The 17,396-nt window shown below is 33.2% G+C and overlaps 1 protein-coding gene and 1 pseudogene across 2 annotated transcripts; one reads left to right on the top strand and one right to left on the bottom strand.

Moving 5' to 3' along the window:
* The first annotated feature begins 1,123 nt into the window (after positions 1 to 1,123).
* Positions 1,124 to 8,757, top strand: LOC129890125 (ABC transporter C family member 10-like; annotated as a pseudogene). Its single transcript, XR_008766986.1, has 12 exons — positions 1,124 to 1,458; positions 2,733 to 4,766; positions 4,875 to 5,195; positions 5,274 to 5,360; positions 5,525 to 6,112; positions 6,195 to 6,359; positions 6,451 to 6,745; positions 6,832 to 7,046; positions 7,129 to 7,434; positions 7,770 to 7,833; positions 8,009 to 8,248; positions 8,554 to 8,757. The product of XR_008766986.1 is annotated as an ABC transporter C family member 10-like (transcript).
* Positions 8,758 to 11,239: 2,482 nt separating this feature from the next.
* LOC129890124 (BTB/POZ domain-containing protein POB1-like) lies at positions 11,240 to 15,504 on the bottom strand. The gene is made up of 6 exons (XM_055965666.1): positions 15,325 to 15,504; positions 14,838 to 14,968; positions 13,842 to 13,990; positions 13,693 to 13,756; positions 12,725 to 13,004; positions 11,240 to 12,182 (listed from the first exon to the last, which is right to left on the bottom strand). The coding sequence occupies exons 3-6, from the start codon at positions 13,953 to 13,955 to the stop codon at positions 11,372 to 11,374; spliced, it is 1,269 nt and encodes a 422-aa protein (XP_055821641.1). The 5' UTR covers positions 13,956 to 13,990; positions 14,838 to 14,968; positions 15,325 to 15,504; the 3' UTR covers positions 11,240 to 11,371.
* Between the last annotated feature and the right edge of the window lie 1,892 nt (positions 15,505 to 17,396).

Below are 17,396 nucleotides of genomic sequence, written 5' to 3'. Positions count from 1 at the left end.
CCTCTTTCTCTTGAGATAAATTGAAGAAAAATAAATAAATTAGCTTGTATTCGTATACGCGATATGAAATCGTGATTTTAAATCAATAGCATATTTATTTGAGAGGTGTATGTATCATTTGATTCGTAAGTTTATAGTTTTGTAAAAAAAATACTTATGTTCGAGTTGAAGAGATTGTCCGCACCACGTGAAATTATTATATTAAAGGATAAACTAGTTATTATTATTGTTGATCAATGAATTCTTTATAAAATTATATGTATTTTAAAATTTGTAATTTCATATATTTATTTATAAGAAAAATAAGAAGATATGCGATTTATTAATATGACGCTTTAGAATATTTATAAATTATGATTTGTATAAAAATATAACTAAAAGAAATTCAAAGTACACATTTAAACAGAGTTGAATCAGATTCCAGATCAGTTGGCCATGATTTAAATATACACACACATCTTGTTTTATTTACTTACCTTGATGTAAATATGAATATATTCTCTGTCTAATGGCATCTGTTTCTCTAACAACTCATAAATTAAACTTAGCAAAATAAGGAGGAGAGAATGAGATAAAGAGAGAATTGAGAGATATTGCAGTATTTATATTCGTATTTTAATTGCCAAACTTTGATAATTTATAGTCAAAATAAGATTAAAATTAGTGAGCAACTTACCCACTCATATAAAAAAAAGAGTAACAAGTGGACAGCGACTTGCTCTTTCTTACTTTGCTTTCTAACACCATTATTTTTTAGAGTATTTTACATACTTAAAGCAAAGAAAGTCTTTTGACTTATATTCTTGAAACCGACAAAACCTTTAAGTCATCAAAGAGCAAATACTTTCGCTTTCTCAATAATTTATCAGACGTAGTTCGATTTGGTATGAAATTTAAGAATGAAAAAAGATTTTTTAAAATTTATGATCTAAAATGAATTATATATAAATTATTTTATTAAAGATAAAATAGATATTTTAAAATTAAATTGTTACTATACGAATGTCTTATTTGATTGACTAAAAAGTGACAGGGAATTAAAAAGTTATCAAGTTGTAGTGGTTGAAATTTGTGGGGAAAAATTAACAATCATAGTAATGAAACTTCCCAAATGTACACTTTTTAAATTTTGCCATATTGTACCAGTTTCCAGAAAATAATATTAGTACTCAAGTTCAAAGTGGTACAACTTTATGTAGTTGTTTTAAGTGTACAAATATGGTATTGTCTCAAGATTCAAGATTTGTCCAAATGAATCACTATCTTGAAAGATTGAACAAAAAACAAGTAATGGATTTGTTATGTTTTTATTTAGTTATATGTCAATTTTAAATGCTGGAGCTATTTTATAGTGTGCACACACAAGCTGCTATCATCTGCTGGAAAAATTCATTGAAGTTGATTGAGGGGACCAAATAAAAGATTGTTCTTGGAGCTGAAATTAACAAAACAAGAAAGGTATATTCCAAAACTTCTGCTAGTTTTGTTCACTTTTGAGTTCAAATTTAGTGCTTTAAGATTCTAGTCCTTACAACTTCAATGACTAGAAATGGAGTTAGGATTTGAAGTTTATGAGTTTGCGATTCTAGTCCTTTCTAAGTTATTGAGTTCTAAATTAGTGTTTTGTATATATTTGATGAATATGTTAAGATAATATAGAGTTCGGACTAAAGCTATTGAGTTCTGTTGAATCCGTAACTGAAGGTCTAGGCAGAGAAATGGTGATCAAAAGCAAAAACACATAGGAGTACTGTTTGGAAATGGCTGTTATTAGTAGAAACCATCTGTAGGTTTCTGGAAAAAGAAAAAAAGAAGAAAAGGAAAAGATGATTGTGCTTTTCTACTAATCAGTGTTGACTATGAAGCAAAAGATCTTCAAAAAAGTGGAAATGCTTGTTTATGAGATGCTTTCTCTTTTATCTTTTTTTTTATCTGAAAGTAGGATCTTATTTGATTAAAGTAGATGGTCTTTATTGGATTTTTAGATGTCTCGTACATTTTAAGATGCTTTCTTTGTACATTCTAAATAGACATTCAAACTTGGACTCAGCTGACAAGTAAACATTCGAATTTTGAGAGTGAACATATAGACATGTCAACTCGCAACTAAATACTCCAATTTGTCTCTAATGTATCTCGTGGACACCCCAACCTGACGTGACACATAAATTTGGAGGTGTCTAGATGATTATTTTGAAAGTTGGAGTGTTCAATTGACACAATGGAGATGAGTTGAGGTGTCTAGGTGTGCATACTCAAAATTGGAGTGTTTAGTTGTCAGCTGAGGGCAAGTTAAAAGTGTCTATCTATGTATCATGTCTTTTAGAAGGCACCAGCTTTGAAAGAGTAATGATTTTCACCTTCAGCTGTTGCCATCTCGCAATCAAAAAGTGATTTTACTTCTGAACTTACTGATTCTTGATAATGATTGTTTCCGGAAAAATTTCTTGATTCTGAACATGAAAAATTGCACAATACTGTACTGAAATGGGCTTAAATGGAGTGACATGGTTTGTGAGGATTCATATAGCCGTCGACTCCACTTGCTTGAGATTGAGGGCATAGTAGTAATAGTTGTCGTCGTTATGAAAATCCAATGAACATTTCCTGTTTCTTTCTTCTTTTGATACTCTTACCTGATTGTTGTTACACATTAGTGGATACAAAGTCAAGAATCTGATAATCCCTCCCCTTCCCCCCAACACCCCTTTTAATTAGCTTTAGTTTATCAGGGACATATAATCATGGATGTCTGGCTGGTTTTTTGTGGGAAGTATGAATGTTCTCAGAAGGCTGGAGAGAGTTGCAGTTCAACTTTTCTTGATCCATTTTCATGCACCAGTCACATATTGGTCATTTTTACAAATATCCTGCTTCTAATGATTCTTGTTTTCCTCTTTTCTACCAAGTTCTCATCAAGAAAGAGTGTGTCGTCCTCTGAGTTCCAAGGCAATTTTATCTTGTCAAGTTTTTCCTACATTTTCAATGGCGGTTTAGCATTAGTATACTTGAGTTTTGGGACATGGAAAGTTTTGCAGAAAGTCATCACGGAACAAACTGTTCTACCTCTATTTCAATGGCTAGTTCCGTTGTCACAAGGGCTCACGTGGTTGCTTCTAAGTTTACTTCCCATTTACAAGAAGCAGTATACTTCTTCACCGGGGAAGCTGTGTGTTTTTCTTGCAAGCTTACTAGCAGCATTTCTTTGCATTTCATCCGTATGGCAAGTAATCCTAGAGAATGTAGTGTACACAAAATCGGTCTTGGATGTGTTACCACTACTAGGAGCGATTCTAATGATCATTTCCGTGTCCAAAGGCCAAAGGAAATTAAGCACTTGTGAAACTCTTCTGGGAGAAGAAGCCAATAATGTCTCTGGTAAAGTTGAATCGAAAGAGAATACAACGCCATTTGCCAAAGCTGGAATATTTAGCAGAATGTCATTTTGCTGGTTGAATGATTTACTGAAGAAGGGCAAGGATAAAACTCTCAATGATGAGGACATTCCAGAGTTGAGGCTGGAGGATCAAGCTGGGACGTTGTACTCGTCGTTTAAGGAGCAAGTAAATAAAAGAAAGCAAAAAACTTCATATGCTCGGCCTTCTGTATTTTCAGCGATAGTCTGCTGTCAATGGAAAGTCATTGTGGTATCTGGATTGTTCGCACTGATTAAGACGGTGACTGTGTCAATAGGGCCCTTGTTTCTTTATGCCTTCATTGAAGTTGCCAAAGGAAATGGAGCTTTCAAATATGAAGGTTATGTGCTGGCTGGGGGAATCCTTATTGCTAAATGCATAGAATCATTAGCAGAGAGGCAATGGTTTTTCAGGACTAGATTAATCGGCCTTCAAGTTAAATCCTTGTTAACTGCAGCTATATACGATAAGCAACTCCGCCTTTCAAACACTGCTAAGAACACTCATTCACCTGGTGAGATAATAAACTATGCTACGGTTGATACCTTTAAAGTTGGTGAATTTCCATATTGGTTTCATCAAATATGGACAACGGGCGTTCAGATATGCATTGCATTAGTCATAATGTATTATGCTGTGGGACTGGCTACCGTACCAGCTCTACTATTAGTTGTAGCAAGTGTGCTAGGAAATTCTCCGGTTGCCAAATCACAGCACAAGTACTTGACAGAGCTTATGGTTGCACAAGACAGAATGCTAAGGGCCATAACGGAAGCCATTACTAGTATGAAAGTGTTGAAGTTGTACGCGTGGGAGAAACATTTTAAGAATGCAATTGAAAAGCTAAGAGAAGAAGAATACCGATGGTTATCAGTAGTGCAGATGCAGAAAGGCTATTACCTGGTTTTGTTTTGGTCAACGCCAATCATAGTATCCGCGGTTACTTTTTGGTCTTGCTACTTACTCAAAGTCCCTCTTAATACCACTAATGTCTTCACATTCCTTGCCACTTTACGCATTGTTCAGGAACCTATTAGGTCAGTTCCTGATATTCTTGGAGTATTCATAGAAGCAAAAGTCTCTTTATCTCGAATTGTGGAATTTCTTGAGGCTCCTGAGTTGCAAAACAGACGTATTGAGCAGAAGTACCAGGGGAAGGAACTTGAGCATTCTATAATCATCAAGTCCAATCGGATATCATGGGATGCAAGTTCACATAATCCTGCTTTGAAAAGTATAAACCTTCAAGTCAAACAAGGTCAAAAGTTAGCTATCTGTGGAGAGGTTGGTTCTGGTAAATCAACTCTTTTAGCTGCAATCCTCGGAGAGGTTCCGTACGTTGATGGTTTGGTAAGTTTTATGTCGACTTCTCATTCTACTTTAACTGTCATTTTTTTTTCTATAATACTGGGATATCAGCAAATGTTAAACCTGTTTCATTGGCTTCTCAATTTTCAGGTTCAAGTTCATGGAACGGTGGCATACGTTTCTCAGAATGCATGGATTCAGACAGGAACAATAAGGGAGAACATTCTTTTTGGTTCCACCATGGATCAGATCAAATACCAAGAAGTACTTGAAATATGTTCTCTTGTCAAGGACATTGAAATGCTTCCTTTTGGTGACCAAACGATTATTGGAGAAAGAGGTGTTAACCTCAGTGGCGGACAGAAGCAGCGAGTTCAGCTGGCACGTGCACTGTATCAAGATGCAGACATATATCTATTGGACGATCCATTTAGTGCAGTTGATGCACATACCTCAACCTGTCTGTTTAATGTAAGAACACTTATCTTGACAAACTAAAGATCAAAAAAGCACTTTGCAAATAGCTAACTTGGAATCTCATATGATCAGGAATATGTCATGGGAGCTCTTTCTGGAAAGACAGTCTGGCTTGTGACTCATCAAGTAGATTTCCTTCCTACATTTGATTCAATATTGGTTAGTAATCTATTCTGCATAGCTTAATCTCACTTACTATGCATCATAATCCTGTAATTAATACATTCAAACTTCCACTTCATTTCGATGAGCTTGTGTGCCGGACTTTTTTCAACAGTTTTTATGCATATGTGGGATCTAACAGAGTTCTATTTTGTCGTTAGCTAATGTCTGAAGGAAACATCATACAGTCAGATTCCTTTGATCAGTTGCTTATTTCTTGTGAAGAGTTTCAAAACCTCATTTATGCACATGGTGAGGCAACAAAAAGTGAGTGTAGTGGAGGGTGTTCTCCACAAAAAAGGACCAAAAGCTCCATAGAGAATATTCGTCCATTATGTGCAGAAGAACAGCTAAGAACACCTGTTGGTGAGCAGTTGATCAAACACGAAGAACGAGAAATAGGATACACCGGTCTTAAGCCGTATAAACAATATCTTGGCGAAAGCAATGGCCTTTTTTACCTCCTTATGGCTATATTTTCACACCTCCTATATATGGTTGGCCAGCTTGGACAAAATCTTTTGTTAGCTGCTGATTTACAGAGTTCAAGAACCAGCAAATTGAATCTCATCCTAATATACTCATCCATAGGTTTTGGTATGTCAGTAACATTGTTCTTTAGGTCCTATGTAGTGATTGATTTAGGCCTCAAGTCTTCAAAATCTTTTTTTGCTAAGTTACTAACATCTATATTCCGAGCACCAATGTCATTCTACGACTCAACCCCACTCGGAAGAATACTTAGTCGGGTAAGAAATGACAACCTAAGCTATCCTATGACAACAATGCTTGAGACTATATATGGAACTAACATAGTCTTTTTTTTTGCAGTTCTCTTCAGACCTCAGTGTTTTGGATCTTGACATGTCATTTCGATTCAGTCAGGCCGTGTCCTCAACTTTGACCACATACTTCAGCTTAGGAATATTGGCTTCTCTCACCTGGCCAATCTTGATTGTCATTATACCGACGATTTATATGACAGTGATTTTACAGGCGAGCATATTAACTACTCATGATTCGTTACTAGTCCTTATATCGACTGCCTGCTCAAGTTTTTAGTCCACTGTTTTCTTGTTCTGCATAGAGATTCTATTTTGCTTCAGCAAAGGAACTCATGAGAATTGATGGCACAACAAAGTCAGAAGTTGCTAGCCATCTTGCTGAAGCCATAGAGGGAGCAATGACCATCAGAGCTTTCGAGGAGGAGGATCGTTTTTGCACAGAATATTTGCACCTTGTTGATAGAAATGCAATTGCATTTTTCCACAGCTTTTCAGCAACCGAATGGTTGATCCAACGTCTGGAAATGCTCTGCGCCATAGTTCTCTCGTCCTCAGCCTTAGCCATGGTTTTACTTCCCTTCGAAGATTCTGACTCAGGTAATGAAATTCATTACATTATGCAGCTAAACTAGAACAAAATGATGTTCGGTTCATATACTAAAACTTTAGCATTTGATTTTCAGGCTACATTGGCATGGCTCTATCGTACGCTCTTTCCTTAAACATATTCCTAGTTTCTTCAGTCCAAAACCAATGCATGCTAGAAAATTCCATCATTTCAGTAGAAAGACTAGAGCAATACATGCATATTCCTAGCGAATGCCCTGAAATTATCCAAGGAAATAGACCTGATCCCTCTTGGCCTTCCACTGGTAAAGTGGAGATTGTTGATTTAAAGGTTAGTATCCTAGCTCCTTAATTATCGATCTTAATTTATTCATCGATCGTAGAACAAATATCACAAGCGATTTATATTCCAGGTTAGATATCAATCGAACGCTCCACTAGTTCTACAAGGCATTAGCTGCATAATTGAAGGTGGATATAAAGTTGGAATTGTTGGCAGGACAGGTAGTGGCAAAACAACTCTTATTAGTGTCTTGTTTCGCTTGGTAGAGCCAACAGAAGGAATGATCATCATAGATGGCCTAAACATTTCAACAATCGGAATTCATGATCTTCGATCTTCTTTATCAATCATTCCACAAGATCCAACACTTTTCAGCGGGACTGTTAGATACAATCTTGATCCATTGTCAGAGCACACTGATCAAGAGATATGGGAGGTAACATTTCCTTATAACCATTGTCAAAATTTATCATTCTGTAGCACAGCATCTTTCATTCTGCTGCGACTACCAACTCATAAGTACTTTTTCACTTATCTACGCGTGTGGTAAACACGAAAAGTGGTTAGTAATCTCCGAAATACTCTTTCAAAACCCTCCATTCCATTTCTGTTGTTTATCCTTTTTCCATGTAAAAGGCGTTGTTATCTACACTTTCTACCAAATACATCAACTTTTTATTTTCATGTTCTAACACTTTTATCCAAATGAATAACTGTTTGTTTATAAAATCAGTTTCAAACACTTATTTTGGTTATCATCATGTGTGCAAGGTTTTGAGGAAATGTCAACTTCGAGATGTCGTTCAACAGAAAGAAGGAAGATTAGACTCCTCAGGTAATCAAACAAACATCATATAAAGCATGATGATAAATTTGAATCCTCTATTCGAACTCTTCAAAAGTGTCACTGTGTACGTGTCAGATCCTCCTGACACAAGTGCAACAACATTTTTTTTAGAGATTTCGAGTAACATAGTAAAATTATGCTAACAATCAATAGTACTATATAGTGTCACAAGATGGATCAAATTGGAGCATGGGGCAAAGACAATTATTTTGTCTTGGAAGAGCATTATTGAAAAGAAGAAAAATATTTGTTCTTGATGAAGCAACAGCATCAATTGACAATGCAACAGATTCAACAATTCAAAAAACAATAAGGACAGAATTTGAAGATTGCACAGTGATAACAGTAGCTCACAGAATCCCAACAGTCATGGATTGCACTATGGTTCTTGCTATAAGTGATGGTGAGATTCAACTAAATAATTACTAATTTCATTAACGGTATTTTTGGTAAGAAGAAAAATATTTTCTACTTATTTTTCAAAAAAAAAGTTTTATAGAAAATATAAAATCATTTTCTAGTGTTTGATTCTCGAAAAAAATATTTTCCAACAAATGCGGGAAAATCACTTCCCTCACTACTTTTCTTATGAAAGTTGTTTTTCGTCACAATTATATTTAACTCTTAACTTTATATCGTCGTTTCAATCACCAATTAAATATTATTATCAATCTTTAATACACAAACATTTTTTATTTTATTTTACAGGGAAGCTGGTAGAATATGATAAGCCAATGAAACTTATGAATAATCAAAATTCATTATTTGGGCAGCTTGTTAATGAATATTGGTCACGTTCTCAAAATGTTGACATACAAATTAATTCAATATGAGTAGCCAATATGGAATTCATGAATAAGAATTTAAGTAATATGTATTTAATTTGCGCTTATATGGTTTGATATATTTTTTACCGGGTTACTAATTAATACTTAGTACTTACTATACATCAAAGTTGTTACGATTTAATAAATCCTTGTAATAATGTAATATACCTATGATTTAAATTATATATGTAAGTAAGATTTTACTATTAGTGCAATTTAGCTTGTTATATCAAGTTATTATAAATTTATATACGCTAATTTAACTTGTTATATAAAGTTATTATTATTCTATTTTTTTATATTAACGTAATAATATCTTTCATTTTATACTGATGACTTATAGCCTGTTTGGATTGAAAAATAAGCAGCTTATAAGTTGAAAACTATTTATAAGTTAAAAAAAAGTAGGTACAAGCCAACTTTTTTTTGACTTATAAGTTGTTTTTAATTTATAAACTGCTTAAAATAAGTTCATCCAAATAAACCCAACTATTTATTGAGGCTTATTTTAAGCACAAAATGACTATAAGTTGGCCAGCCAAACACTCAAAAAAAATTAAAAACAACTTATAAGCAGCTTATAAGCCAATTCAAACGGCCTTTTAGTATGAATATGAGATACTGCTTAAACTTTCAATCTAAAAAACGTTTTGTTCTATTTTCCAAAAATGTATTGATAGAAGAAAATTTAATTTATGAATTCTGAACTATAAATTCTTTATACTTATTGGATTTGAAATAGATTATTTTTATATGTTAAATAAATTTTTAATATAAATATAAAATTTGAATTTAAGCTATCTGATAGTTTTTATTAAATCGTTTTTTAGTTAACGAATTCAACAAACTCATGACACTAATTAACGGTAGGGAAATTTTCGCATATAGCCAATTAAAAATATTTTAATTATGCTTCATTGTTATAGTTTGCTAATTATAATTCGTAGCTATAGTTATAGTAGCGTTTGTATAATTTGCGCAATATTTATATACGATTGTATAATTCGTGCAACATTTGTGTAAAATTTTTTGTTTTAGACAAAACTTCTTTTCACCATTTTCCTTCAACTATCATATCATTATTTTTATAATATTTTAAAGACTCATAAATATAGGGTAAAAAAATATTGCATCTAATATAATCTATTTTTTATATGTAATTTTTAATAGGAATAATTATTGTTATACCCCAAAAAAGGAAACTATTTATCATTGGATACCTCATTACTTTCATACTCCTTGTTTTTAACTATCTCGCACATTTGATACGATGAAAGTATATAATATAATCTGATGGTATCAAGCAATTTCGCTGAAGTACTGTCTCTTCATTCTTGATACAATTAAAGTATACTATACTGTGAATTGTATAGCGAATTATATAAACATATAAAAATTATGTGCGAATTATACAAATGTTGCTATAACTATAGCTACGAATTGTAATTAGCAAATTATAACTATAGAGCATAATTAAGGTATTTTTGAGTAGTTATATGCAAAAATTCTCCTATTTTTAATGTGAAGGATTATACACGCACCTATCAATATTTTTAAAGAGTCTGAGCAACATAACTTCTTTCTTCCAATTTTTCAATTACTTATTTACATATTTTAATATTATTTATATCAATTTAAAAAGTTTATACGAATTAATATGGATATACGTGCAACCGGTGGGGTTCATGCAAATCCCCTTCAGCGGAAAATTATACCATTTATACTTGGTTAAAATATTTTTTTATGTATATAAAATAGATGTCGAACGCACTTTGACTAACTCGTGTGTCTTCTTATTCAAATTTTGAACCCTCTTATTTAATATTCTGACTTCGCCACTGCGTGCGACGTACGTGTTCATATATATATGAGAACAGTTATCATCGAACGCGAATGAAAAGTGAGATGGGATAATTTTTGTCATTAAAAGCGAAAGCATATACAAGAGATTAGAGGTATGTGAAAAATCCATTTCTCCACACAGAAGGAATCAAGTCAGAGAAATGAAATGTACAATGAACGAAACATGATTTTGGTTTATATACAAACAATTGAATACCGGGATTGAGAGATAACACTGTGGATAATTGAGAAGAACAAACGCTAAACTTGTTTACTCTTTTTTGTATTTATTCCAAATCAGTTACAAAGTGAACTGATTTTCGCGACAATTTTTTGTCTTTCACAAAAAGGAAAATACAAATAGGAACTCAAATTCTGGTCTTCCTATTGATACCTTTTTTCTTGTCTTCTTCTTTGGGGTTGTTGAAAAGCATCGTGCAAAATACTCCAACTGTCTAAATACTATCGAAGCTCTCTATTATATGAATATAAGAAACAAACTATGGTTATCGATTGATTGTACCGCAAAATGTTGAAATCAAAATTAAAATTATGGTGCAATTCTGGTGCTGTTTTAGTGCTTTTCGGGTGCAATTCTGGTGTTGTTTTGGTGTGTTTCTACTACAATTTTAGAGTTGTTCTGTTGCAAATCTGACGTAATTTTGATTACTCTTTTTAGAATTAAGGATGAATACTATTTGAGGGAGAAGAAGGGGAAGATCTGGTTAACAGTGGTGGAAACAAAGCCACTGGAATCAACATGATCAAAGTCAATATATTAAGATCAATTTATGAATCTACTCAACAAATCTGACAACAGGCAAAAAGCATTATAACCTACAAAACTCTAGCTCACTCTACTCTCTGATAGTAAGCTCAGCACGAAGATGGAGAATTCCATCGACGAAGTACAAACTATCTACATCCAGAAAAGGGGTCCAAGCTACACCACAGAGGTTCCTGCAGCCAACAACTACACCACTAGTCAAGGTGTAGTTTCCCTTGTGCTTGCTCACATATTCATTGTCTGGACCCATACGAACTGAAAACTCGTGATCAACTGCAACTGGCTCAGACTCCCCTTGCATTCCCAGAAACAACCCCAAGCAATGGAATGCACCTTGTAGATCCATGTTACAGTGAGCTGACAGGAAAAACTCTCGTCCACCCAAATGGAAACCCTCTGAATAAACTTTTCCAGCAGGAAAGAGGATAGCACACTCATCTCTTTTCAAATCTAGGTAAACAACACACTGCTGATGAGGCGTTTCAAACTCGAGAGTTTTAACAGGTCTGAATTTGTATGCCCTCTCCACATAACGATGGCGGACAGCATCTCCCACCGTGGCAGCAATTGCACGCTGCTGATATGGTGCTTCGGCCTTGTAAAAAAGAGCCTCTAAGACAAGCTTTTTAGCAAGCTCTGTACCAAAGTCATTGGACGTCATGATTTTCTTCAACTTCATGCATGTCATGAATGGAAATCGAATGAGGTTACAAAGATGTGAGGTCCATACTTTCCGTCGTTCCTCAAGCTTTGAGTAATGCTTACGAGCCCACTTCAACGCAAAGTCATAGACAGCATCCTCTGAAGCACTCTGAAGATCATCACTGGACAGAACAACCTTAATTCCCGAAAGAGGCAAACTCAATGCCTCTTCTTGGAACCTGAAGGATTCAACGAAAAAGAATGATATGAAGATACCTTTTTTCTCAAACTAGCATAGTTCGCATGCATGTGAATTGTACTCAACAATAGCAGTTAGTGAAAAAGTCATTCATTAAATGTGAGTCAAATAAATAAATAGATCACCCTCAAATTAAAGAAAAATAATGTGAAAATTTCCCAAAGAGAAACAATTGATTAAAGTAGTCTGATATGGAAATGCAAATCATTCATACTCTATTAGCAGTATAGATGGTTAAGAGGCTCATGTAAAGTGTCCGGAGAGTTCAAGGCTGAGGTCATTATGATAGGTCAATTCTTAATCTGGTACTAATGAAACAAAAGGAGAAAAAATATTCACTGATGTGGGCGAATGTTTAGAGGAAGCGTTGGGCAATAAATATTCACTCATGTGGTAATCAACACAATGAAATGAAGAAATTTCTCGTGATACTGAGAGGAAAAATATAATCAAAAACTTAACCAGCTTCCCTATCAAACTCAACCAAACCAGAGAGAATAATGTATACATAGAGCTACTCACCTGGTTATGTCCCTAAAACGTAGAACAAGAAACAGTTTTGCAGCATCTGTTAACGGCTGAACTGCATCAGCCATTGATATTTTGGAAGGAAGATCCAAATAGAGCACTGCTAATTCAGTCGTCATGTGTAGAGTCTGTAGTACATTGCTGCAGTATCTCATGCATGACACAACCTCAAATTTGTCACCAGCCATCAGCACATCAAGAAGACCAGTAGATGTTGTAGTTGATAAAGTATTACAATACATAAACTTCAAGAGGTCTATGAAGGCGGCTTCTTCTGCTCAATAAAGTTGAGAAAGGCAAGAGTTAATTTCTTGTCAACTAACAACAGAAGAAAATATTTGTAGATGATTTTTCCTAAATCGGAAAAGGAAGACAAACAAAGAGATGGGCAGGAGATCTTGAAAATATGTGTATGGAGAATGCTACTAAACTTGCAAACATTATACGAGATAATCCATGTCAAATTGCATTGTTTAACCCTAACTTGAGGAGGAGTATGAAGTGCCATTGCTGCAATCTTTATCTAATTTAGGTGAGTCATTAAAACTCAAAAGAGATTTGTGAATATAAACTTATCCGCAAAAAGAAGAAGAAGAGAGATTTGTAAATGCAAAGTCATTCATGAAGAAGGACCTTTCTTTTCTTCTTCCATAATCATTTTCTCTGTGTTGTGCCTACACGTTTCCAACTTTGGCATGGATACCACAGCCTTGTAGGTGTCAATTGTATTAACAACGTGTGTGGTGGTGTGTGTGTGGGGGGGGGGGGGATCTGTGTGACAATGCCCTACAGACAGACATGCATTGACATTGGTTTTATCCCTTGATTCAATCAGGAAAGAAATGCTGTTGAAAAACTTGAAGTTCATTCGTACAAAACTGCAATTTTCAATTAGGAAAGAAATGTGGTGGAATGAACTGAATCTTTCACACAAGATAGTACTAGTCAAAATTAGTACTTACCTGACTCATGGATTTGTACAGTAACACGCCGTTGCTCCGACACCTCCGCGCCATTTGAGAACAACTAAGAAGAAACAAATAATTGTTTTTATCAAAAAAGCAATAGGGAATGTCCATTGAAGGCAAAAAGTATTATATTGACTACTCACCTTTTTAAAAAATGGACTCTTGGCTGCCAATATGAGAGAACTAATATGTATAGTTCTCACGTGAAGAGGGTGATTTTTGGTCCTCACAATGCCAGAAGGCAATTCCTCAGGCATTGCTGTAGCTTCTTCTTCTCGTTTGCCATCAGCATCTGACAAGTGAAAAAGATAAGCATACAGAATGGAATAAGTAGGAAAAGTCAAGTAATTAAAAGTGCAGAACTCCCAAATAATCATTTCAAGTTAATCTCATTACTTAGTTTCAACATCAAACGTAACCATATACAGAACGAATTCAAATGCTCATCCATTCTTACCTTTATTTATTAACAAAAAAGGAGAATTCTTAATTGAAGATGAAAATTACAGCAGTTATATTTGTAAAGAAAATGCAACCACATCCCACACAAGGGGTAAAAAAGCCCTAAATCCATAAACAGTCTTTCGCATAACAACTACTCCTATAATTCAACTCTAAACTAGTTGAATTCAGCTATATGAATCCTTTACATCGCTTTCATCCATTAACCAAAAAGAAATTCCCAAGTGAAAAAACCCGCTTCTAGATATATATGTATAGAAACCAAAAATCTTTGGATTAAAAGATGTTAAACCCTATCTATTAAAAATGTAGGTGATTAACCTTAACAGAGAAGTTGAAAAACAGTCCAATTTATGTTCTTGGTTTCTTCTTTCCTATAACAAAAAATCTGTGGTAAAATCAGTTGTTGTTTTCTTCTTTCATGAAAACAAACCAAGGCAAAAAGATGTTGAACTCTAATGCAGAATCGGAGAGCTAATCGGTTTCTTTCTCCATATCTCTTCTTTTTAAAAGCAAAAATCTATGGGGAAAAATGATCTTCTTTTGTAATGAAAGATTTTAAAATATTAAACCACTAATCAAGCATTCAAAAAAAGCAACTATTTCATGATTTTTTTCCTCTTCTACCACCAAAAATGATGTAAATAAACCCTAAACTAAAATTAAGAAAAGCAAACCATTTCCTCTTGTGTTGATTTGTTCTGTGGTACGCTTACGTCTCCGGGCCAAATCAACGCTTGTTTTGAGCTCCGCCGAATCATCAACACTGCAACCATCCACCTCCGGTAAGATCTCAATCGTCAATACCCTATCAGAGTAATTTTTGTCATCAAAAGCAAAAGAATAGTCCGGTTGGGTATGTGAAAAATCCATTGTCGTCGGAGAATCAAAAGACAGAATTGAATTTGAAGAGAAACGAAATGTACAATGAAAGAAACATGGTTTTGATTTATATACAAACAATTTGAATACCGGGATTGAGATATAACACTGTGGATGATTTCAAATCTGGTTTTTTTTTAGAAGAACAAACGCTAAACTTGTTTACCGTTTTTTGTATTTATTCCAAATCAGTTACAAAGTGAACTGATTTTCGTGACCATGTTTGTCTTTTACAAGAAGAAAAAACAAATGGGAACTCAAAATCTGGTCTTCTATTGATACCTTTTTTCTTGTTTTCTTCTTTGGGTTGTTGAAAGGCATCGAAATTTGCAAAATCATTAATTTCATGACTCATTTTTTGCTTTCTGCCATGGAAGTTCTTCGGAGCTCATTGCATATCGTATCTCACGCCAGCTTAGTGGTAGTGGCATGTGGCAGGGTCGGGTCTAGAAAATACGGATCAAAATTCAACCCACTCATATATATTATTATAATACTTACAAATATATAAAATATTATTAGTACGAAATTAATTATGTAGATTGGAACTTTGACTGTACTTTTCTTTCAATATTTCTACATATAATCGGAACGTTCGTACAAAAAATCAAAGTTATAATTCTTCATTTTATTTTTTATCTTAAAAGCATAAATTTGCTGATTTGAATATTAAATTATTATACTATCTCCTGTTATAAATATATTTTGATTTATTTGTATTATATTAAAAGTAGACATTTAGACATTGAATGATTGTGATTTTTTTGATAAGCGGTGATTTTTCTGATAAGACTCATTAAGCATATGTTTATATTATCTTTTGTTGGCTATAAATAGAGAGTTTCTTTTATTTTTAAACACAAGTAACTTCAATATTTAATTACTATAATATCCCTAACTTAAATATTAAATTATTATAAGTCTCCTACCCAAAACACCCCATTTAGTATATCTTCTATATATATATATATTTATATTTATTTATATTATACTAAAAGCAGATACCTTTTTACGTTGATGAATTGCGATTTTTTTGAAGGGTTGTGATTTTTTTGAAAAATTATGACTTTTATGAAGAGTTGTAACTTTTCTCAAAAGTTGTGACTTTTCTGATAAGACAAAATAAATACTCGTTCATACTATTCTTTGTTGGCTATAAATAGCGAAATTCAATGGGCTCAATTTTATAATCTTTCATCTTGATTTATTATTATTATTATTATTTAAATATTTTTTTCTTCTCTTTTTTTTGGTGTGTTCCTTGTTTCTCTATTAGATTTCTTTAATTTAATTTTTTATTATAAAAAAATATATTTTTATTGGGCTAAAAAAATTTAGTTCAAATTCTTGAAATTTTAAAATATTTATACTATTTAGCATGGGATACACGTGCAACGCATGTGTTCGAGAATTAGTATGAACATATTGAATCGAACAAACTATGTTTATCGATTTATCATATTGCAAAATATAAATATTAAATTTGAAAATAGCGAATTAATAAAAACAAAAAATAAAAAATACCGAACAAAATTTTCAATAATATGCCATATGAGCCCTAGCTAAATGTGAAAACATTTTGTAATCTTATCTCTAGTTTTGTATGGTTTTTTACATTTATTACTCTTGAATCTTGATCATCTATGTTTTGGAAAATATTACAGCCTTGTAGGCTTTATTGTGAACTTTTAATTTATACTTTGTTACAATTAAAACTTTTAGTAAAACACTATTTTCTCATTCTATTATTAGAATTAGTAGTACAGTGTTTACAAAATTTTAATCGCCAATCATATATTGAAAAAAATATTTTAAATGACTTCATCATATCAAATACATTTTGGAGAATTAACCATGTGGTCGTCTCCAAGTTCATTTCAAATTAACATTATCACCAGAAAATTAAATTCAGGAATCTATTAAACACAAAATTTCAAGAATCGGAAAACTAATATGTGACGCCTCTAATAGAGGGCGTGTCAAGTAGGATTGACAACTTTTAGGCTGATAAATTTCTGAATATGAGGTGCACATGACATCTTAAACGAATCTTACATCGGATTGAGAGATACAAATGAAGAGTTTTATAAAGCATAATTGAAATTCATATGGTACACCCATTTTTCAGGCTTGATGTGGCATACTTCGGAAGAAAAATTTGCAAAGTCCTAGACCCAAAGTAGACAATACATGATATGAAATTTGGATCGTGACATAACATGGTATAGGATTAGAAGCATCCACATTGTCCTTTTATCAAGATATATACTAGTATTACATAATTTCTAAGGTTTTTTTTAGTAATTATGTATTTTCCATGTCTATTTGTTTGTCAATATTTTTTTGGTTATTAT

This window comes from Solanum dulcamara, chromosome 5, assembly GCF_947179165.1.
Source record: "Solanum dulcamara chromosome 5, daSolDulc1.2, whole genome shotgun sequence".
Lineage (NCBI taxonomy): Eukaryota > Viridiplantae > Streptophyta > Magnoliopsida > Solanales > Solanaceae > Solanum > Solanum dulcamara.
This window is presented reverse-complemented; position numbering and strand designations above follow the sequence as displayed.

Bases quoted from the DNA above. Each gene is read 5' to 3' on its own strand.
- LOC129890124 (XM_055965666.1), bottom strand. From the start codon at position 13,955: ATGCCTGAGGAATTGCCTTCTGGCATTGTGAGGACCAAAAATCACCCT. The intron at 13,757-13,841 runs GTGAGTAGTCAA...GTTTCTTCTTAG, and splicing joins AGAGTCCATTTTTTAAAAAG to TTGTTCTCAAATGGCGCGGA. The intron at 12,183-12,724 runs GTGAGTAGCTCT...TGAATCCTTCAG, and splicing joins CGTTTTAGGGACATAACCAG to GTTCCAAGAAGAGGCATTGA.